Below are 23543 nucleotides of genomic sequence, written 5' to 3' on the forward strand. Positions count from 1 at the left end.
AAGCATTGCATGCAACAAAGTTAGGATGTTGGAAGGAAGGGGGAATGGAGATACCTGGGAAGATTGGAATTCTACAAGGAAGAAAGAAGAGAGACTTGGGGCAGTGGGAAAGAGAGGAGGCTGGAAAACTGGAAGGGAGAAAGGAGAAAAGGACAGAGAAGTTGGAGTTAGTGAGGAGTAGAGCATAGGGGAGGGAATGAAGGGCAGAAAAAACTGATTAGGATACAGCTAGACATAAAGGGGAGAAAAGACTGGACAGCATGGGCAAAAACAATAAGAGAGACGTGGCAAAGACAGAAGATTGAGGGAAGGAGGCCAGAGAATAAAGGGCAGCGATAAGTTATGATTAGAAGTGATAAAGGAGAGAAAAAAAAGGAAGATCAAAAGAAAACTATATGAAAGGTTAAAGAAAAAAGAAGCAAGAGAGAATAAAAGAACAAAAGAATCACCTAGGCGCACAGAACATAATTTAGACATCTCTTTTGTTTTTGAAAGGAAAATGTTTAATCATTGAAAAATTTTGAATAAAAATGGATTCATTGTGGATTTAAGTAATGTAAAATATATGCAATCTTATTGTAAATGTCCCATAAGATCGCCACTGACTTTCCTAACCCTTGCCGCAAAAGTACACTGCTGCAGAAAACCAAAGGCCCTGCATGTAATTTGCTTTTATCATTGAAGGACCATCTTAAAGATCTACAAGCCTATAGGAGTGTTAGATGAGTCTTCGAGGAGTTCATAGTCATAGAGTAATTTTGTAACAGCCTGCATAAATTTTATGTCTAATACGTGCATAAGTTACTCTAATTTTCAAAGGGGAAGTACTTGTGGTGCTTTTCCTTTGAAAATTACCCCTGCACATAGTAATGCCTACTAACTTGTATGCAGATTGAAAATGCAAAAGTATATGCATAAGTACAAACCCCTCCCCAGCTTCACCCTTGAGAATGCCTCTGTTCAGTCCAGGTAAAATTACGCATGTACAGGACATATGCATGTAAGTTTACCCGCATATCAGGTGGGCAATTTTATAACTGGTTATTTCTGTGCGTAAAACACTGTTTTACCAGCAGAAATGCCTTTGAAAATTACCCTCCCTGTGTCTTAACAAATGTCAGCTTCTGAAAGAAAGTCTAAAACACTAGCCACTAAGTTGAGCAAGTATGAACTGCAAGTCACAAAGGAGCTCAAAAGTATTGTTTTTAGAAAGAAATGTCAACTGCACTGGGGGAGTGTCGAGCTCAGGTACAAATGCTGAAATAACCTTTCAGGTTGGATGATTTGAGGAATTGTGGCTGAGGCTCTGGGCGAGAGATTAGATTTCATTCTGTGTCCTGCTAGCAGTGTTGGCTCGCATGCACCCTGACAAGGCTTGGATCGCAGACGACACTGCATAGACTGGAAGCGGTTCCATAGTCCTTGATCTGGATGTAGCAAACTGCAGCGTCCCTGATATAGGCTGATGACTGCTTTGATCGTCTTCCACTAAGCCTCAGGCTGTGCATGGGATTCAAACCTTTCCCTGTTATGTGTGAATAAGGAGAATGGCGAATGGTGCTATACCGGGGCGACAGGACTACTGACCAGCTCCCTGGGACTGGAGAGAAGCTTGTAAAAAAAAAAAAAAAAAAAGTCCAGTGGTGCCGCTTTTGTGTGACAGTGTTTGCTCTTGCAGCATTCTTTGGAGGTACAGCAGCTCTTATTTAATGTTTGATTTTATTGGTCTACAGGAGAGACAGGCTGGAAACCAAGCATAAAAGAGAAAGGGTAAGACTTGTTAGGATGATACCGTTTGAGTTGGGTTTTTGTAACTCTTTCAAAGCAATTTTGCACATAATACATGCACTTTAACTACACTAGTGCATTTTCCAGAAATTTGAAACTAGAGATTTATAAGATAAAAATTCTAAATCTTTACCTTTGCTTATAATCAAGTAATGATTATTTGTGCTCAAAACATTTTTTTTTTTTTTGCAACAAGTATTAGATGAATAAGGAGATAAAAGAATTGTATTTTTCCGTGCTATCTTCCCCCAAATTGGAAATAACTGTGACCAGAAGTTCTTCTGGATTTTTTTTCTAGAAAATGCAGGCAATCAATGAAAGCAGCCCACAGGCTAAATATAGCATATATATATGCAATTAAAGTAAAGGCAAATATATAATACAATATAAATGGAGTTACCATTACAATGAGCAGCACTACATACCAAACTAGCACCTCCACAGATGCAGATTCCAATTAGATAGGCAAACAACATTCTTTTCAGAACCAAATATCTTTTGAGCAAAGAATGAGAGATTTGCCTTTTTGGCTTCCATTGGCTTTACCACGCTTTAGTTCTTCCCAATAGACTCTGTTGAATTCTATTAGGTAAGCTCATGGGCATTCAAAATTCTGGTCAGTGGTTGTAAGGCAATGGCCCCTCTTCTCCCAGTCCTTTAAAACTAAGCTGTTGTAAACCAAGGTTCTCAGCATTACTGAGGGCCAACTGGCTAGCTTTCCTTTCCTGCCGTTCAGCAGCAGATGAACTGGGCTGTCCCTCGATGACACAGCAAGTCTGTAATTCTCCCTTCTGAAGAGAACATCAAAATATTCCATTTATAGAAACATGCCACAGGGAATGTGGAATAAAAAACACACACCAAAGTCAAAACACAAAGGGAGGAGTATGTGAGAAATGGTTTGACTGTTCAATTTTAGGAAGCAATAAGCAAAATCGTCTTAACATCTAACAAGCAAGGTTTATTCCAAAGCCTTCACAAACTCCCCAGTTTATTGCTTCCTAAAATTGAACAGTCTAACCATTTCTCACATAATCCTTGCTTGTATTTATAGAAACATAACATAGAAATATAGAACATAACGGTAGATGAAGACCGTATGGCACATCCAGTCTGCCCATTTCCATCTGCTCTGCTTTATAGACCTTCTTCACACTCTGAAATCCTTTGTGCTTGTTTCATGTTTTCTTGAATTCTGATACTATTCTTGTCTCCACCACTTCCACAGGGAGGCTGCTCCATGCATCGTCCATCTTTCTTTAAAGAATTTTTCCTTAGATTACTCCTGATTCTATGCTCTTTCACCCTCATCCCATGACCCCTTGTCCCAGAGCCTCCTTTCTGTTGAAAGAGGTCTAGCTCCTGGGCATTTAAGTCCCTGTATCATATTTGTCCTTTCCTCCAAGGTATATATATTTAGATCTTTAAGTCTGTCACCATATGCTTTATGATTGGCCATTTTAGTAGTTGCTCTCTGAACCTACTCTTATATTTGACTTCTTTCCTTTTGAAGGTGTGGTCTCAAAATTGTGCAGAGTCTGACCAGAGATTTATAAAGAAGCAATATCACCTTTTTCTTTCTGGCTGTTCCTTTCCCTGTGCATCCAAGCATCTTTCTTGCTTTTGCTGTCACCTTGGCCTACCTGTTTGGCCACCTTAAGATCATCAGATATGATCACCCCTCCCCCTCCCCCCCAATCCCACTCTTGTTTTGTGCACAGAAGAACTTCATCCACTTATAATAACTTGCAATAGTCTGTCTTAATACCTCTGACAAGCTTAGTATCTTAATGGTTTTCCCCATCCTCAGATAGATAGCCAGAATATTGTCAAGGGGTAATCATGACAAATGCATAGCTGAGAAATAAGAGTGATGGGATTAGAGTGTGTACAGATGTGTGCACTTGTTATTTTTCCCATTCATCTAGGCATACATCAGAAGCTGTCTCAATGTCTGCAAGAAAAGTTTCATCCCAGTCAAACTCTTAGTGAAATATGCTGACAAATGTACCAACACTTTATGGCCCTACTGATTGTCTCATGGCCCAAAAAATGCCCTCCAAGCATTCTTATAAATGAAATATGAATTCTTTGTAAAGCATGGCAAGAATCCAGCAGCTTAGTGATAACAAAACAAAAAAACAGAACAAAACATTGTCCACTAGTTTTCATCAGTCGGTAGCCAAACAACCACCATACTGCAGAGGAATGTCTGCCGCACTGCATAGGAGAATAGAAATTAATCCCCCTTTGTCAATATTTTCTTTCAAGTAAAGAACCCAAAGATCCAGATCAACTGTACAGCACATTAAAAAGCATCCTGCAGCAGGTGAAGGTGGGTATTGGTTTTAGTTAATTTCATTTTTGTACTTTGAAAATGATTTCCAATATGGAATTTCCATATTAGATACCTTACGTTTTTTCTTTACCAAAGAGCCATCAAAGCGCTTGGCCCTTCATGGAACCTGTGAAGAGAACAGACGCTCCTGGATATTATGAAGTTATAAGGTTTCCTATGGGTAATGCAATTAACATTTTCTAAGTATACCTATAAATATTTCTTATAGATGGCGATGAGTGAGAGAAAACGTACCTATAATATGTCTGAGTACTTATATATATACCCTCGCATGTATTATACAAATATTAACTGGACTTGAGAATTGCAATGGAAAAATGTTTTCCCCAAGAAGTGACCACAAAACCAAAAGGATTATTGTATCCTGTAGGTCGTTTTGTTATCCTGATAAGTAATAGTATCATACTGTAGCCTGATGAAGTTCAGTTAATAGCTGTTGTACTGAACAACAAATGATTTCAACTTTTGAGGGTTTTGCATCTTAATGTAATTCACAAGTAAAGGCTTGAAACAAAGCCAGGAGTAGAATATCCTTTAGTAACCAGAGTACCTACAGCAGATGAACCAGTCGCGAAAGCAAGACAGGTTACAGAGGGGGAGAATATGCAAAAGTGATGAGAGGCTAAGTTTGGAGTTTTAAACATAACGGGGAAAAACAGATTACAGAAAGAGGGTTCAAGCTAGATGGGAGGTTATTGGAAAGAAAAAAATAATTCAGTGAATATATATTATCTGCATTAAAACTTTGAAAAAACTAAATAAAATTGTTTAATAGTGTCCTCTTCTCTAATCTCCTCTCTATCTTTATGTATTCTCTAATGACAAACTAGATGCTAGATGACAGCACTATTGTTGCTTGCAGTACTCTGCATTTCATGTTCAGAAATCAAAGTGGCTTATTGTCAACTCACAAGAGTGCCTGACTGGCTGGTTAGTTAAGTTTGCGTTGTAAGCAGCTTGTGAGCTATTATTGCTCCTGGGAGCTATTATTGCTGCTGGGAGCATCCATTTTGAGCAACAGCAACATAACAGTGATGTTAGCTTAATCCATTCTCCATTTGGGAAGTAACAGGCATGCTGACATCACTGCTTGCTGTCATTCCAGGCACCCAAAAAAAATGCGCTGAGCAGCAGCTGGAAATATCTTCAGGGTGAGCTACATCACAGTCCAAGTTTGGATAAAACGCATTATACTGCTAGGTGAATAAACTCAACTGAGGAATAAGTCACTTTGAATTGGGAACATACGCAGGCTCCTTTAATAAAGAGCATTATTTTGTTTAATTCTCTGAGGCCAAGCAGGATGGCAGCCCTCATATATGAGTGACATCATCAAATGGAGCTTGGCACAGAAATTTGATTTCAGAGTTTCTAGAAAGTTTGAACAGGCCCCATTGTGCATATGTAGCATGCCATACTGCCATGTAGGCACCCATTCAATCTCATCTTTTCCACAGAACCTGCCAGTCCCAGATCTTTGTCTCTCCTGTTAGTATGGAAGAAATTGCTTCCTGAAAAAGCAAAAGTCTATCATCCACACTTTTTTATCTTCTCCTTTAGTCTTCCTAAATAGATGTTTCTGTTTCTTAAGTTTTATTTATTTTTCATTGCCTGAGTGGTGCACCGGTATTGGTGCTTTGAGGCAGCATTGGTTGCATTTTCTTCAAGGATCAAGCCATTTCATTTTGCTGTGTTAATTTTGTGTCCAGTGTCCTTAGCAGATAGGAAGATCAGCGGCTTTGATAAGTGTCCCATATGTAAAAACAGTCATGTCTATCACAGACCCCATTTTAGATGTGTCCTTTGCCTGGTGGCCTACCATGAAGTCCAGGAGTGGGGGTGGGGTGACATGGACACAGCTTTGAATCCCCATAAGTGTTCTCATGGTAAGAAGAGTTCATCCTCCTCGCAATCTTGGGAATTTTGTCCGTCTCAGAGGGTCCAGGTGTCAGCCACCGATGCATCTCTGGTATTCCCAAGAAGACATGGCCGCCCCTTCTGCTTCACAAGTCATACTGACATATGCAGTTTTTGAGGAGTAATCAGATCATAAATAAACAGAGCATCGGTGCACCAGTATAGGTATCCATGCAGACCAACATCCAACCGCAACTGAAATACCTGCTGCCACCTGACAGAATGACACCAATGCCAATCCCTGGAAGGGAATCTACATCAGATACTGCTACTCTGATTATTATCTACAGTTCATTGGGAAGGAAACTTTACCAAGGCAGAGGAGTTCATCAGGGTATAGCCCCAACAGACAAATGCTCTCCTCTCTGAGACCTTGACTACAGACCAGGCAAGATCCAGTGCCACACTCCCAGTATACCAGTTCAGATAGTATTCTTCAGGGTATAACTAAGGATCTGAAGGACTTGTGAGACCAGGAGGGAACAACAGGTTTCCTCTCTATCCCCTTTTTTCGCCCAGGAGAGGAGAAGGTCTTCCTCTGAAGATCTCTCCATCGTCAATTTCAGTAAGAGGATAGCAAAAACCATTTCTTTTATATCACAAAAGGAGGAAGAGTCCAGAAATATGATGTTGGATATTTCCAGTTTGTGGAGCTCCCTAAAGATATCATAGCAGTCCCCATACCTGAAATCTTTCAGGGTGAGTCCTCTCTCTGTGGCTTCTGTAACTAAGCAGATAAATGCAACAATTATCTGTGCAGAAGGCTCTGGTATTCAAGAAACAGCAGCTGTTTTACCAGTTGGTAGTGACTGAAATCACACTCAAGATGGCCAAGAGGTATAGAATCCATTTCTTGGTGACCCCAGGAAAGGATTCATATACCCTGGACCTCTTTACATCCTTAATGAGTCAGCATATGTGGGGGACATCCTGAAGAGCATGAGTCAGTGGAACAGCTTCCTTAGAAATAGCGTGATGACTGAGTCACTGGTAAGAACATAAGAAAATGCCATACTGGGTCAGACCAAGGGTCCATCAAGCCCAGCATCCTGTTTCCAACAGTGGCCAATCCAGGCCATAAGAACCTGGCAAGTACCCAAAAGCTAAGACAAGAGTATGGAGTATGGAAAACACATGGTCCAATTGTCATTTGCTTTTGAAATGGCATTGAGAGTCTCCACGGTAGGTATTGGTCCCCACAGGATTGCCTGACTGTATGTCTCAAACCTCCAACAGGTATACAGAAAATATTCACTGATGTGCCTTGCAATCAGGAGAAACTCTTCAAAGATAAGGTCAGTTGCTCAGATAGACCACTATGCAATGCTTCAGGCCCCCTCTCTACTACCACTCCAGATCCACCCTTCTCAGCCAGGAGGTATCCAAGTGGGGCACCAAGGAGACAATTCTATCAACTGAGGAGATGCTTTTCTTCGTCACCTTGAACCCATCAACAGCAGGACCATCATACTCACCCCCAGCAGCAGAGGGCCCCAAACCTGGGCACACCAGTCAAAACCTGGAGTGGAGTTTGACTGGATAATAGAGAGTATTGCCAAAATACTAGTATCCATGCCAGAGGATCTTCCTGTCAAGGTAGGGCTGAGATTTTATGTAAACTTAGCTCAGAGTAACTTCAAACAGTTGGGTCCTCAGCAAAATTCAAAAGAGATACAGATTATGCCTTTTGGATATACCACCAAATCTACCAGAACCCACTTGGTCGGAGTGTCAGCATCCAGATTTGCTTCAGAAGGAGCTCTCCTCCCTCTTAGGGGCCAATGTGGTTGAACCTGTTCCAAGGAGGGCAAGGATTTTACTCCAAGGACTTCATGATCCAAAAAAAAAACCAAAACAGGAGAACTCTGTCTAATCCTGAAGTTCAAGATGGTTTCCCTGGGCATCTAAAGGATACTTATACCTAGGGAACTTCGTGTTTAGATTTTTATTTTTTTAATTTTTCCTGAGAATTTATCAGGGTTTGTTTTGACAAGAACAAAAACAAGAAAAAAATCAGTGGAAAAAAAGTTTCATCATTTTTCTGGGAGAATATCAGAATTAATTTTGGTGGACAGAAAACCCCCACCGTCCCATTCTCTCCAAACCCGCCTTTAAATCCTCCCCTCAAGTGGTTCTTCATGTGATCCTGATCCCTTTAACCCTTTTCCCCAGCATTTCCCTCTCCCACTCTCCTTACACTCTTTCATTGTCTCCTCCCCTCTTCCCAAGAATCCCCCCTTTCTTTTGCCTTTCACAAACCCCCCCCCCCCCCCCCCACCAAAACATTATTCATTCTTACTGGCTGTGGTGACTCCAGGCTCCTGCTCCCTCCATTTTCAGTAACATGCTCTTGTTCCTGTGCTCTGCAGTGCAGCCCTACCCTGCACTTCTGTGTTTGCACTGAACTAAAGAGGCAGAGATCCTGCTAGAAACTTCTTTTGGTGGGGAGCTCCTGCTCATCTGTGCTTTGGGTGGGTGATTGTGAAGCCATACTCTGGCCAATGCTTCAGTTTCAGCTCTTTCCCAGAACTAAACCGGTGGTTCCTTCTTCCAGTTGCAGTCATGATCTCCTAAATGAATTGTGCAGCTTCAGTTCTACATGACCTCATCTCTGTGTGCCAGGAAAAACCTTCACCTAAGCAGTGATTTTCCAAGCACACAGAATGAGGTCAGCAGAACTGGGCCTACAAGGCTCCTCTTGGCTCTTGTAGGAGAGTATGGCTGCCATTAGGAGGAGGTCTAAGGTATATTTTCACTGCTTAGGAGAGGGGGAGGGAAGTTGGGAGAGACTTGAATACAGCAGGCTTTTCTAACAGCACTGGCTTCAGGGAAGTTTGGAAATGCTGCTTCCGCAACTGTTCAAGACACACAAAATTTACAGGTAAAAATTGGTTTAAACTGAAAATGAAGGTCCCTACTTATATCCATATAGAGATATTTCTAGGTCACAGATAATATCTCAGATTTGTAGTAGGAAGCCACCACCTTTAATATCATGTATTTGGCCTGGCATCAGTACCATGCGTTTTTGCAAAATGTCCTGCATTGATGGCGACGCAACTATGCAAATTAGGAATGCATGTTTTTCTCTACCTGGAGAATTGATTGATCAAGAGCATGTCAAGACAATGCTGCAGAACCAGTGAGCAAAACCATCCCAGTGTTGGAGCTACTAAGGTTTGTTATCAACTATTCCAAGTCCCACTTGAGCAAATCATCTTAACTGCAATTTATAGGAGCAATGCTGGGGCAAGAGCCTGGGGCAAGAGCCTTCCTCCCACAAGAGAGGATTATCATATTGAAATCCACGACAGAGAAGATAAAGATGAATCAGCAGGCATGGGACATGTTGTGGTTGTTGAGCCTCATAGCATCAACAGTCCACGTCACTGCCTTGCCACATTTTTGCATGAGAAGAGCCAATGGAACCTCATAATTTAGTGGAATCAAGCGACTTTGATATGAGATTCTTTTGCTTCAAGATAGCATCCATGTCATCCAGCCTCTTGCTGTTGAAAATGGGGAGCCACAACAACATTTATTTTATTTAATTTATTTAAAGATTCTTGTATACAGTCGTTTATAATGTACATCACAACGGTTTACATGTTACAAAATCATAAAATCAAGTACAAAATTGTCTAGAAAAGTACATTAAAATGTAATAAAAATAAAATTGTTAATAAAATTATTAATCAACATAAAACAAAATATAAAATAATGCTTCTCTATATGAATTAGTCCTTTTTTTCAAGATAATTAACATAAGCCTGTTCGAAGAGCCATGTTTTTAGAGCTTTTTTAAAAGCTTTAAACTCTGATTCTAAACGCAATTCAACAGGCATAGTGTTCCAAATACATGGACCAGCAATTGAAATGGATCTCTCTCGGATTAATATAAGATGGGCAGAGTTCACAGATGGAATTTGAAGCAATCCTTTGTTTGCCGATCTTAAGGATCTCTGTGGGACATGTAAACGGATTAGGAAGTTCAACCAGTCTGTTTTTTGTCCATAAATTGCTTTGTGTAATATACAAGATGCTTTATACTGTATTATTTGTGTTATTGGCTGCCAATGCAGATTCATTAAAACAGGGGTAATATGTTCACATTTCTTACAATTTGTTAATACTCTTGCTGCAGAGTTCTGAAGCACCTGTAAGGGGCAAAAAGTAGATTGTGGAAGGCCTAAGAGGAGAGAATTACAATAGTCCAAAGGTGAAAAGATCAAAGCTTGTAACACCAATCGGAAATCATTAACATCTAAGAGTGGTTTCAACTTTCGCAGCACCAACAATTTATAATATCCTTCTCGTAATTTAAGAGAGATATGTTTTTTAAAATTTAGTTGGCAGTCAATATTAATTCCTAGATCTTTGACTGATTCAGACAGCACTAGTTTAATATTATTGGGTAATAAAAGGGTATTGTTCGTACTAGTGGAGTTATCTTTTGATTTTCTGTCAAGAAGAATCATTTCCGTTTTTTCCATATTTAGGGCTAATTTCATATGACATAGTAATTGGTTGTTGGCTCCGAGATAGACGTTTATTAATTTAAATGTTTGTTCAATAGTGCCAACAATAGGTATAAGAAGCTGAATGTTGTCGGCATAGATATAAAAATTTAGGCCTAAACCTGCTAAGAGATGACACACTGGAAGAAGATAAATATTAAACAGGGTAGCCGATAAAGCGGACCCTTGTGGAACACCAGTTTGAAGTTGAATTTTATCGGAGCAATTATTTCCTATTTTTACTTGAAAGGATCTTTGCTGTAAAAAAGACGCTATCCAATCAAGGGTCTTATTTATAAGACCAATCTCTTTTAATCTTAATATTAAAATATTATGATCTATCGCAGTGGTTCTCAACCTTTTTTCTGTCGGGACACACCTGACAGATGGTTCTCACATGCGTGACACACTGACCCATGATCGTCATGGGGCTAGATGTAAATGTACAGTTTGCATCCACGGGAACCCCCCTGACCCACAATTATGGATGTAAAGCAGATTTATGACATTCCCCATACAACTCACCCTACAAAAAAGATATTCTGGTTCTGGTGTCATCTCAGTAACAGCAACTCAGACTCCTTCTACTTCCAGGCTCAATAGCCCTACTTATGAAAAGACAGCAGTTTACCACCAATGCATGTCCTCTTGAGAAAACACAACAAATAAGACTGATACAAACGCTTACATGCTAGTAAAATATCTCATCTCGGTAACAGACACAGAACCGACCTACCATACTCCCAGGATTTGTAGTAATGCACATAAACTAATCTGCACACAGTTACACCTATATTATGGAATACACTCAAACAGGAGCAACCCTATCTATGAAAAGGCAACACTACAAATATTAAATCAGGCCCTAAAAACCAATACACCTCTTATTAGGAAAACAGAACTAGCAAGCAGCTATAGATCCCCACACAGAAATAATTGTAAAACTATACTAATAAGCAGAATAAATGTTTCAAAACAGCTATGAACAGAATAACATCCAACAATTAAAAACTCATAAAAACTATTAAAAATTCTCCAAACACCAATAAAATATTTTTAAAAAAAGCAGACACATCACATAATATTAAATAATTAAAATGGCAGTCAATCAAGAAAAATAAACTTAAAAAGCCACCTTTACTTACCCCCTCCAGCAGCTCTCCTACTCCTCTTCCATGCAGGCCATAGCACATAGCAGAAGCAGCAGTAGAGGCTAAGCTCTATACTCATGGTCCTCTTCCTTAGTCCCATGTCTCTCACACACACACCATACTAGTCATGCCCCCATGACCAGTTTCTGTCTCTCACACACCAATCATCTCCCAAACAGTCTTTGACACACACACCAGTCACCTTCCTGAACAGTTTCTCTCATGCCATACACACACACACAGGCTTCCCACTCCTGTGTTCTACTTACATATACGGGCTTATCACTCTCATAATCACTTTCTCTGTCTCACACACACACACACTCTCACCTGTCTCTCACTCCCATGCTTGTTCTCTCCACATGCACAGGCTTCTCATTCCCATAATCACTTTCTTTCTCTCACAGACACACACAAACACACACCAGTCACCTGATCTCTCTCATGCATACACACACACACAGGCTTCCCACTCCCATGTTCTCTTTCAGATATACAGGCTTCTCACTCCCATGCTGCGTCTCACACACACCAGGTTTCTCACTCCCATGCTCACTCTTCACATGCACAGGCTTCTCATTCCCATAATCACTTTCTTTCTCTCTCTCTCACACACACACACACCAGTCACCTGATCTCTCTCATGCATACACACACACACAGGCTTCCCATTTCCATGTCCTGTCTTACATATACAGGCTTCTCCCTCCCATGCTGTGTCTCACACACACCCAGGTTTCTCACTCCCATGCTCACTCTCTTCACATGCACAGGCTTCTCATTCCCATAATCACTTTCTCTCTGTTACACACACACACACACACACACACACACACACCAGTCTCTCTCTCATTTCCATGCTCGCTCTCCACTGCACAGGCTTCTCATTCCCTGAATCACATTCTTTCTCTCACATTCACACACACCAGTCTCTTTCTCTCACACACACAGTCACCTTACCAACCAGTCTCTCGCTCATGCATGCACACACACACAGGCTTCCCTCTCCCATGCTCTCTCTCACATAATCAGGCTTCTCACTCCCATGCTCACTCTCTTCACATGCACAGGCTTCTCATTCCCATAATCACTTTCTCTCTGTTACACACACACACACGTCTCTCTCTCATTTCCATGCTCGCTCTCCATGTGCACAGGCTTCTCATTCCCTGAATCACATTCTTTCTCGCATATTGACACACACACCAGTCTCTTTCTCTCACACACACAGTCACCTTACCAACCAGTCTTTCGCTCATGCATGCACACACACACAGGCTTCCCTCTCCCATGCTCTCTCACATAATCAGGCTTCTCACTCCCATGCTTTTTCACCCCCCCCCCCCCACAACACCAGGCTTCTTACTCCCATGCTTTCTCACATACCCAGATTTCTCACTTCCATGCTTTTTCTCTCTCTCTCACACACACACATCAGTCACATCCCTGACTGTCTCACACTCTCACAATGTCTGAATCTCATGACATCATGTCATCTCCTTGAGCAGTCACTTTCATTGTCTCTCACATATACACACACATCAGCTCTCTGACCAGTTTCTCTCACTCACACACATGCTCTCAATCAAATACATTATCTCACTTACACACAAAGCTGGCTGGCTGCTTCTCTCTCTTTCTCTCATTCACTTCCTCCTCCTCCTCCCCCCCCCCAAGCACAAATGGTAGCTGCAGCAGCCTCCTCCTCCAGCCCCCGCAGGCCAAGAAAGAAGAATCCCATCGGCCGCGGGAGGCTCATGCTGCTGTCTCCTTTCCGGCTGCTTCAATTGCTCGGGGGCCGATGCTGCTGCCGCTGCTACTTTTCCACGCGGCACGGGCCGGCTCTTTCTCCTTCCCGTGCACCGCGTATCACTTCCTGTTCCGGGTCACGGGGGGGGGGGGGCGCGGGAAGAAAAAAAGGTCAGCCACGGGTGCCAGAGCTACTTCTAGCGTCGCTGCCGTTCCCGCTGGGCTTGAACGTTCTGATAGCCCAGCGGCAACGGCAGCAGGGAAGAAAGAGCAGCGGGAGAGACCGGGAGCACGCGACACACTAGTGTGTTGCGACACACCGGTTGAGAATCGCTGATCTATCGTATCAAATACTGTAGACGGATCCAATAAAACAAGGATATATTTTTGTCCGGAATCAAAACCTTTTTAGACTGTATCCGTTAATGATAATAAAAGTGTTTCTGTAGTCAAATATTGCCGGAAGCCAAATTGGTTTGGATATAAAATATTGTTGAATTCTAAGTGTTCTACTAATTGTTTATGAAGATTTTTTCAATAATTTTTGCTAGACAGGAAAGGTTCGATATAGGCCTATAATTACTTAAAACTTCGGGATTTAGGGTAGGTTTTTTTAAAATGGGTTTAAAATAGCTGACTTCAGAACTTCTGGCAAATATCCTTCAGCTAGAGAGAAGTTAACAATTTTTGCAAATATGGGAGCTATAATATGAGCAATAGGTTTTAGGGCAACCGAAGGTATAGAATCTAATGGGTGACTCGTTAGATTTAATTTTTTTATAATAGTCTCTATTTCTATAGAGGAAACTTCATCAAACGATGGCCAGTCAGATATTTCTTTCTTTATCATTTTTATTTCTTGAGGTTTTGCATTCGGAATTGCTTTAACCAGGTTCTCAACTTTGTTTTTGAAGAATTGAGCAATTTCATTGCATTTAGTCTCAGATATAGGGTTAGTTTCTACGTTGGTCAGAGTAAAATTTTTTTACTAGAGTAAAGAGATTTCGGACATTGTTACTAAAACAATGTATTTTATGCTTAAAATCATTTTTCTTGGTTTCATTAATCAAGTTTTTATATTTATTTAATTGAGACCTTTATGACACTAACGTCTGTGGATTTTTATTTTTCCTCCACAATTTTTCAAATTTCCTAAGTTGGACTTTCGCTTTTTTAATATTAGTGTTATACCAAGGTTGAGATACTTTCTTATGTTTGATAACTCTTGTTTTTATTGGGTTAATTTGGTCTGCTATATTTTCGGTTACCTCAAACCAAGAATTAATTGCAGTCTGACAATTCGATAAGGTGATGTTCTCTATATTTTTCTCTAAAGCTGTTTTTAAGTCATCAGGGTTATATTTGGGTCGATATCTAATAGTTTGTTCAGGTTGTTTTTTGACATAAGTCAATTTTCTTTGAAAGTTACAGGAGATTAAGTAATGGTCTGACCACGGAACTGGGATCTGGTCACTTTTAAAGGTATCAAATTTCTCAGTGTTAGTAAAAACTAAATCCAACGCATGGTCTGCTTTATGTGTGGGACCTTTTATAATCTGACTATATCCTAGGCTTAACAGTGATTCAGATAGGTCGAAACATGTAGGATCAAGGGGCTCTTTGACCATATGAATATTAAAGTCTCCTAAAATGAAGGAGGGTTTTTCAGGAGTCGCAGTTGTCGCTAAAAATTCTATCAAAAGAGAAATATTATGATTAAGTAATTTCGGAGGGCAATAAGTCAGGCAAATTTGAATAGCGGGGGATTCTAGTAAAATAACTTCATAGGGTTCATCTATATTAGTTGATACTAATTTTATATTTAATTCATTTTTCACTATTAATAGCAGACCCTCACCTTTTCGTTTTGTTCTAGATGTTGAAAAGGCAGTGTACATATTCGAAAATTGATTAATAATGACAGTATCATGAGGTTTAAGCCAGGTCTCTGTAATGGCTACAAAGTCAGGTTTTTTTGTCTGCTATAAGGTCAACAGTAATTGGAGTCGTCTTTGATATTGCTTGAATATTAATTAACATGAAGGTAAGGAGAAACTGATTATTATATGATATCTTATCCATGGCTGCAACAGAAGTCAAAGTGTAAAGTTTTGACTTTACACTTTGTTTTACTGAGTTTATTTAGGTTCTTACTGTTAGATGGGTAGACTGGTTAATATTTTCCCTTGTATAAACTAGTCAGAATTCTGCTTTCCATTGGCGTTGTAAAGTGGTAATGAAGAAGCAATATCTGTTTAAAAAGAGAAATTGTTAAGTCAACAAGCAAACGGGGAGAGCACGAAAGGGCGCACAGTTAACACTAAAAACAATAGGACAATAAGTCTTAACTAGACATTACAACAACAAAAATCTGCATTAAAGGAAAGGTTTAGAAGAGAGGAAAAAATAAGACTGGGAAAAAGGAAGAGTCAGGCTCCAGACTTAAACACCTGTGCAGTTTCCTAAATGTCCATGTCACATGATGAGACAAGAGTCCTCGGGTAAAGAATATGGCCAGCCACAGAAAATGCTTGCAGGTCTCTGTAAGATGTGCAAACCAAGGAGAGGGGTTTTTTGTGTAGATTTTGAAGTATGAGGAGGATTATATATGTGCATAGCTGCACAAAGCCAAGGTGTAGAAATATTATTCAATAGTTTATTTAATTAATTTTATGCACCATGTACTCTGGGACAATCAAAGCTGTTTACAAAATTAAAATATAAATAATATTATCATAAAAACAGATTAAGAGAAACGAGACAGATTAAATTGCACATGTCATATCAACATAATCGACCAATGCATCTTATTAACAGAACCTGATCCTAAAAGCATTCATTACCTTATGCTTTCTGTCAAAGAGCTCATACCTTTTGTTTTAAGTATCAGCAAGATACTTTATATTTAATTCTCCTTGCTACGGGAAGTCAATGCAATGCTTTGAGGAGAAGTGTTATATGTTCCCTATCACCAGTACTTGTGAGTACGTGTGCAGCTGCACTTTGAGCCAACTGTTATATCCTAAGAATATAAGCTGGAACTCTAAAGGACTCCTTGTCCTGATTCATTACAATCTGGCCAGGGGTTTGCCCTTCCAAATATCCTCCAGTGCATATTGTTCTAATCATGGATACATCCAACCAGGGCTGTGCACCCAGTCCTTGATCCACTTAGGGAAATCTTCATCAGATAAACTTCCTAGAGCTAAGGGCAGTATTGTACACTCTGAAGGTTTTCAGAGATCAGTTTGCCAATAGAATTATCCTTGTCCAGATGGATAGTTGGGTAAGCGATGTTTTACATCAACAAGCAGGGAGGAACAGCCTCATGCCTCTTGTGTCAGAAGACTGTTCAAATGAGGGACTGGCCATCTCTTAGGGGGAAGGTCCTCAGAGCTACTTATCTGGCAGGCAAGAGTAATGTCCTGGTGGACCGGTTGAAGTAGGTCTTAGAACTCTATAAATGGTCCACAGACAGGGGGGATAGTGAACCAAATATTCCATGAGTGGACTGAAGCCCTTTGAACGTCTACCCAGCTTTTTGTTTCTTTTGACCCCAACAAACCTGGAATTGCCATTGCTACGTGTGCTCTTTCAAATTGGCTAGCAGATTGCATCTGTTATCTGTTATGCCCAGGCAAGCTTTAATTTGTGGGATAAGACAAGGCAGTCAGTGAAAAAGCCATAGCAATATCCCACCTAAGATCAGCCTCCATGGAGGTAATATGAAAGGCTGTGATGAGTTCTTCCACATATTCGAATCACTATGGCTTGGGACAGGGATTCCTGATGCAACAGATTTGGCCAGCCTCTCCTAAGAAGTCTTTTTGAGGTGCAGAACCCAGTTCCATCCCTCCTAAGGCCTGTTATTTTTGGTTCCAGACTGTTGCTATAAAAAGACAGAAAATACAAAAAATGGCTTGTTGGCACCAGTTGGATGTTTCCCATTTTTCATTTGGGTTGGACTGTACCTAGGGATTTCCCACGTGTGAGGGCTGCCATCCTTCTTGTCTTCTGAGAAAGCAGAGTTGCTTATTTGTAACAGATATTTTCGGAGTACAGCAGGATGTCAGTCCTCATGAAACCCACCACCTTCTTTTGGTATTGGTTTTCCAAGTCTAAGCTTGATTTAATAGTATCTTCTCAAGCTATTGTTATATTTATATTTGAACTGATTTGAATGTGTTGATTGTGTGCCAAAGGTCATATGGTGTTACTAGTTTATTTTATTACTAATGAAAAGTGCCTGGCTTTGTTTGAGTAATCTGGTCTATATTTGTCTGTATCTGCTAGTGTGAGTGCCTGTGCATGTCTGTGTGTGTGTTGTGTCCATATGCACATTTGAGCCTGTGTATGCTTGTGTGTGCTTATACCTGCATGTCTCTGTGTGTGGGACTATGAGAGACAGGGCTTCACAGACAGAGCATATTAATGAACATTACCTGGCATTGCTCATGTTGTCCAGTCAATAACAGAGTCTGTCTATGTGCAATGTGTATGTTGGAGCATGCATGGGTGTTTTTGGGGAAGCCTGTGTGAATTTGTGCCTGTGTGTCTGCCTGCCTGAGTGCTTGTATATGTGTGCCTGTGTGACACTGCTTTGCAGACAGTGCATTTTGTCTTTGCATAGCGCACCTTCCACTGTTCCAGGTGCCACCTTGTAGCCACAGACACATGACAGTGTGACCAACTGACCAACACAAGTCTTTTATATTGATAACAGAAGTATGTGTTAAAGTAAGTAAGCTAAATTATAGGTGGAAGGGGCCCCTGCATGGTAGAATGGCATGCTGCACGTTCTTAGTAGGGCATGCTGAAAATTTCTAGAAACTCTGAAATCAAATTTCTATGTAGCTTTCCATCTGATGTCACCTATGTGTGAGGACAACATCCCACTGTCCTTGGAGAATACCTGTTATAGGAAAGCAACTCTGCTTTATGTGAATTATGTGGCAGCCTAAGATGAGGTCAGTTCTTCTTATCTAGGCTGAAGTTTAAAATTAAGTTTTCAGCATAAAAAAATGTATGGATTTGTATAGCCATCAGTTGTAACTGCTGATTTATTCATATAGTGAGATTGTGTAATTTCCAACTGGAGCAGCCCAAGTGATGACGACAACTGTTTTACTAATGCATGGATTTTTCATTTTATGAGTTAATCTTGTGAAATCTGCTTCTATATACAATAATTTGGACTGGAGGATTTATAGTCTGTGTTATTGTAAATCATTGATTTCTGCCATAAATGTTCTCTTGCTTTGCATTCATTACTAGCAATCATTTAGTAGATGTTTTGGCTTCAGCAATTTATTTTTCAGCTTGTATCACGCTGAAACAAACAATACATGCATGAACCCATGACAGTTGTACAATAAAATTGTATATAATTTAAAAAAAAAAATCTTAAAAACAAATTACAAATTAGGGAATACAAAAAAGGAGACTCTATTCAAGAAGGCAAGTGGTTATTTCTTCTTTCCTTAGTTCCAGCATTTTCATTTCCTCCTCCATAGATGGCATGCACAGGGGAATTGGTGGGCCCTTGGTAGTCCAGGGGACTTGGAGGCACACCCAAGCCTGAAAGCTTTCAATTAATGGGGGAGACTGAGTTTGAATCTCCTGTACTGCAGCATACAGTCTGAAGCAAGGGGGCTGACTCAAGAACTTTATGCTTTAATAAACAATTACTAAATCATATTTGGGCACAGTTTATTTAATGCATTTTATTTAGATATACTTATTGATCGCTTAATCTAGCTCAAAGCAATATATATTAAAAATACATAACAGATTAAGCTAGCACAGCTAGCAATACAAATAAATAGCAATGAGCAATCCTAATGTAATACATACTAGTACTACAAGTTAATATATTCAAAAGGCTATACTGCAGATCCTGACAATGTTAATAAAAACTTAAACCAACTTATCTTGTGAAAACCCCCAAGTAAATATTGAGCTAATTTTCTGCAAAGCAGTTTTCCCTAGAACCAAATCAATCTTGAAATTTTCTGGCATGTAACCATATGGACTCAGGACCAATGGGTTATGCTCCCCTGCCAGCAGATGGAGATGGACTAATTCTCAGTGGAGAAAAGGATTTGGTGAGAGAGGTGACTGTGGTGGAGCCGCTTGGCAATAGTGATCATAATATGATCAAATTTTATTTAATGACTGGCAGGGGGACAGTAAGCAAATCCACGGCTCTCATGCTAAACTTTCAAAAGGGAAGCTTTGATAAAATGAGAAAAATAGAAATAAAAATGAAAGGAGCAGCTACAAAAGTAAAAAGTGTGCAAGAGGCGTGGTCATTGTTAAAAATACCATCCTAGAAGCACACAATTACCAGCATGGTTAAAAGGGGAGGTGAAAGAAGCTATTTTAGCCAAAAGATCTTATTTCAAAAATTGGAAGGAGGATCCAACAGAAGAAAATAGGATAATGCATAAACGTTGGCAAGTTAAATGTAAGACATTGATAAGACAGGCTAAGAGAGAATTTGAAAAGAAGTTGGCCGTAGAGGCAAAAACTCACAGTAAAAACTTTTTAAAATATATCCGAAGCAGAAAGCCTGTGAGGGAGTCAGTTGGACCGTTAGATGATCGAGGGGTTAAAGGGGCACTTAGAGAAGATAAGGCCATCGCGGAAAGATTAAATGATTTCTTTTCTTCGGTGTTTACTGAAGAGGATGTTGGGGAGGTACCCGTATAGGAGAAGGTTTTCATGGGTAATGATTCAGATGGACTGAACCAAATCACGGTGAACCTAGAAGATGTGGTAGACCTGATTGACAAAGTTAAGAGTAGTAAATCACCTGGACAGGATGGTATACACCCCAGAGTTCTGAAGGAACTAAAGAATGAAATTTCAGACCTATTGGTAAAAATTTGTAACCTGTCATTAAAATCATCCATTGTACCTGAAGACTGGAGGATAGCTAATGTAACCCCCATATTTAAAAAGGGCTCCAGGGGCGATCCGGGAAACTACAGACCAGTTAGCCTGACTTCAGTGCCAGGAAAAATAGTGGAAAGTATTCTAAACATCAAAATCACAGAACATATAGAAAGACATGGTTTAATGGAATAAAGTCAGCATGGCTTTACCCAAGGCAAGTCTTGCCTCACAAATCGGCTTCACTTTTTTGAAGGAGTTAATAAACATGTGGATAAAGGTGAACCTGTAGATGTAGTGTACTTGGATTTTCAAAAGGCATTTGACAAAGTTCCTCATGAGAAGCTTCTAGGAAAAATAAAAAGTCATGGGGTAGGTGGCGATGTCCTTTCGTGGATTACAAACTGGCTAAAAGATAGGAAACAGAGTAGGATTAAATAGACAATTTTCTCAGTGGAAGGGTGTGGGCAGTGGCGTGCCTCAGGGATCTGTATTGGGACCTGTACTTTTCAATACATTTATAAATGATCTGGAAAGAAATACGACAAGTGAGGTAATCAGATTTGCAGATGATACAAAATTGTTCAGATTAGTTAAATCACAAGCAGATTGTGATAAATTGCAGGAAGACCTTGTGAGGCTGGAAAATTGGGCATCAAAATGGCAGATGAAATTTAATGTGGACAAGTGCAAGGTGATGCATATAGGGAAAAATAACCCATGCTACATTTACACAATGTTAGGTTCCATATTAGGTGCTACTTACCCAAGAAAGAGATGTAGGTGTCATAGTGGATAACACATTTAAATCATCGGTTCAGTGTGCTGCGGCAGTCAAAAAAGCAAACAGAATGTTGGGAATTATTAGAAAGGGAATGGTGAATAAAACGGAAAATGTCATAATGCCTCTGTATCGCTCCATGGTGAGACCGCACCTTGAATACTGTGTACAATTCTGGTCGCCGCATCTCAAAAAAGATATAATTGCAATGGAGAAGGTACAGAGAAGGGCGACCAAAATGATAAAGGGAATGGAACAGCTCCCCTATGAGGAAAGACTAAAGAGGTTAGGACTTTTCAGCTTGGAGAAGAGACGGCTGAGGGGGGATATGATAGAGGTGTTTAAAATCATGACAGGTCTAGAACGGGTAGATGTGAATCGTTTTTTTACTCTTTCGGATAATAGAAAGACTAGGGGCCACTCCATGAAGTTAGCATGTGGCACATTTAAAACTAATCGGAGAAAGTTCTTTTTTACTCAACGCACAATTAAACTCTGGAATTTTTTGCCAGAAGATGTGGTTAGTGCAGTTAGTATAGCTGTGTTTAAAAAAGGATTGGATAAGTTCTTGGAGAAGAAGTCCATTACCTGCTATTAATTAAGTTGACTTAGGTAATAACCACTGCTATTACTAGCAACGGTAACATGGAATAGACTTAGTTTTTGGGTACTTGCCAGGTTCTTATGGCCTGGATTGGCCACTGTTGGAAACAGGATGCTGAGCTTGATGGACCCTTGGTCTGACCCAGTATGGCATGTTCTTATGGAGTCAGATTTCAAAGCTGACATCACCCTAGATACACCACTGCAGTGACCTCAGCCTTCAGTATTTCTCTGTCTCCAACAGATGTGGACATACCTCTCTCTATGGGGATTGCTGTACTTTTTGGAAGGAGAAATTCTACATTTAAATTGGAGAAAAAAATTGAGCCGCGCTCTCTTACAGTGATACCTAAAGGTCCCTCCCCCAGTTGAGAATTCCTGCGGCGATTTCCGAGATCCCTGAGAGGTGTGCTTTGGTCCGGTAGCCAGTTCTTGGCATGGGCTTTGCTGCTTAAGCAGCTGAAAGGCAGCAGGTGCAGGAAGCCAAGCATGGTGGTGACTGCTAAAGCCCTCTCCCCCCGCAGCCGGACACTGTCTCTATAAACAGCTGGTAAGAGCTGAGCCCAGATAAGTCAAAAAAAGAGAGAGAGAGAAGATTCATTTCTTGATTTGGAGGGGTTTTTGGTAAGCTTTCCTCCAGTCTCCTTGCTCGGTGTACCGTACCAATTTCGTTACTGATCCCGTTAGGGTAAGGGGAAGTGGACTTCCTAGCAGGTTGAGCGGCCCAGGCCCCACTTTAGGCTTGGTCGGCACACTTTGTGGTAGGCTGCAGCAGTGCCATCTTACGTGCATCTTTATGCGGTATTGCCCTCCATAGAACATCGGTACGTACAGTGCTTCGGCTCAGCGCACGCGCTGCACGCATATTGTGCACATACATATGCTCACAACCTACTAAGCACAGAATACAGGTAATGTTGGGCACATGGGCTGTGTGTGCATCTCGATTCCTGCCTCGGCATCCGAAATCTGTGCGCATAACATTTTAAGCGTGAGCTGACAGAACGCACAGTTACCACTGCCAATGGCTCCGGCAGCCAGGAAACATAAGCACCTTTCTCTCTGCGCTACTTGTCATATTAGGCCTTCACAGTCTGACCTAGATTCCAACTTATGTCAGCACTGGGGTAGATTTTAAAAGAAGCGCGATCAGCCTACTTTTGCTTGCGCATCAGACTCAAGCAAAAGTACGCTGGATTTTAGTAGATACGCGCGGAGCCACGCGTATCCACTAAAATCCTGGATCGGCGCGCGCAAGGCTATCGATTTTGTATAGCCTGCGCGCGCCGAGCCGCGCTGCCTCCCCCCGTTCCCTCCAAGGCCGCTCCGAAATCGGAGCGGCCTCGGAGGGAACTTTCCTTTGCCCTCCCCTCACCTTACCCTCCCTTCCCCTACCTAACCCACCCACCCGGCCCTGTCTACACCCCCCCCTTACCTTTGTCGGGGGATTTACGCCTCCCGGAGGGAGACGTAAATCCCCGCGCGCCACCGGGCCTGCTGCGCGCCGGGCCGCAACCTGGGGGCGGGTACGGAGGGCGCGGCCACGCCCCCGGGCCGTAGCCACGCCCCGTACCCGCCCCCAAAACGCTGCCGACACGCCCCCGCAACGCCGCGTGCTCCGGCCCCGCCCCCGACACGCCCCCCTCCGAGAACCCCGGGACGTACGCGAGTCCCGGGGCTCTGCGCGCGCCGGGAGGCCTATGTAAAATAGGCCTCCCGGCGCGCAGGGCCCTGCTCGCGTAAATCCGCCCGGTTTTGGGCGGATTTACGCGAGCAGGGCTCTG

The 23543-nt window shown here is 41.3% G+C and overlaps 1 protein-coding gene across 5 annotated transcripts in view; it reads left to right on the plus strand.

Moving 5' to 3' along the window:
* The window catches only part of KAT2B (lysine acetyltransferase 2B), a 328579-nt gene that overhangs the window by 292715 nt on the left and 12321 nt on the right, over nt 1-23543 (plus strand). For 4 of the 5 annotated variants that reach the window (XM_029589280.1, XM_029589284.1, XM_029589283.1 and 1 more), the window contains exons 15-17: nt 1734-1770; nt 4060-4123; nt 4223-4307. In XM_029589280.1, coding sequence (XP_029445140.1) covers nt 1734-1770; nt 4060-4123; nt 4223-4307 — 186 coding nt within the window. The remainder of the gene's footprint in view (nt 1-1733; nt 1771-4059; nt 4124-4222; nt 4308-23543) is intronic. The other variant, XM_029589282.1, reaches the window with a different exon arrangement.

This window comes from Rhinatrema bivittatum, chromosome 2 (assembly GCF_901001135.1).
Source record: "Rhinatrema bivittatum chromosome 2, aRhiBiv1.1, whole genome shotgun sequence".
NCBI lineage: Eukaryota > Metazoa > Chordata > Amphibia > Gymnophiona > Rhinatrematidae > Rhinatrema > Rhinatrema bivittatum.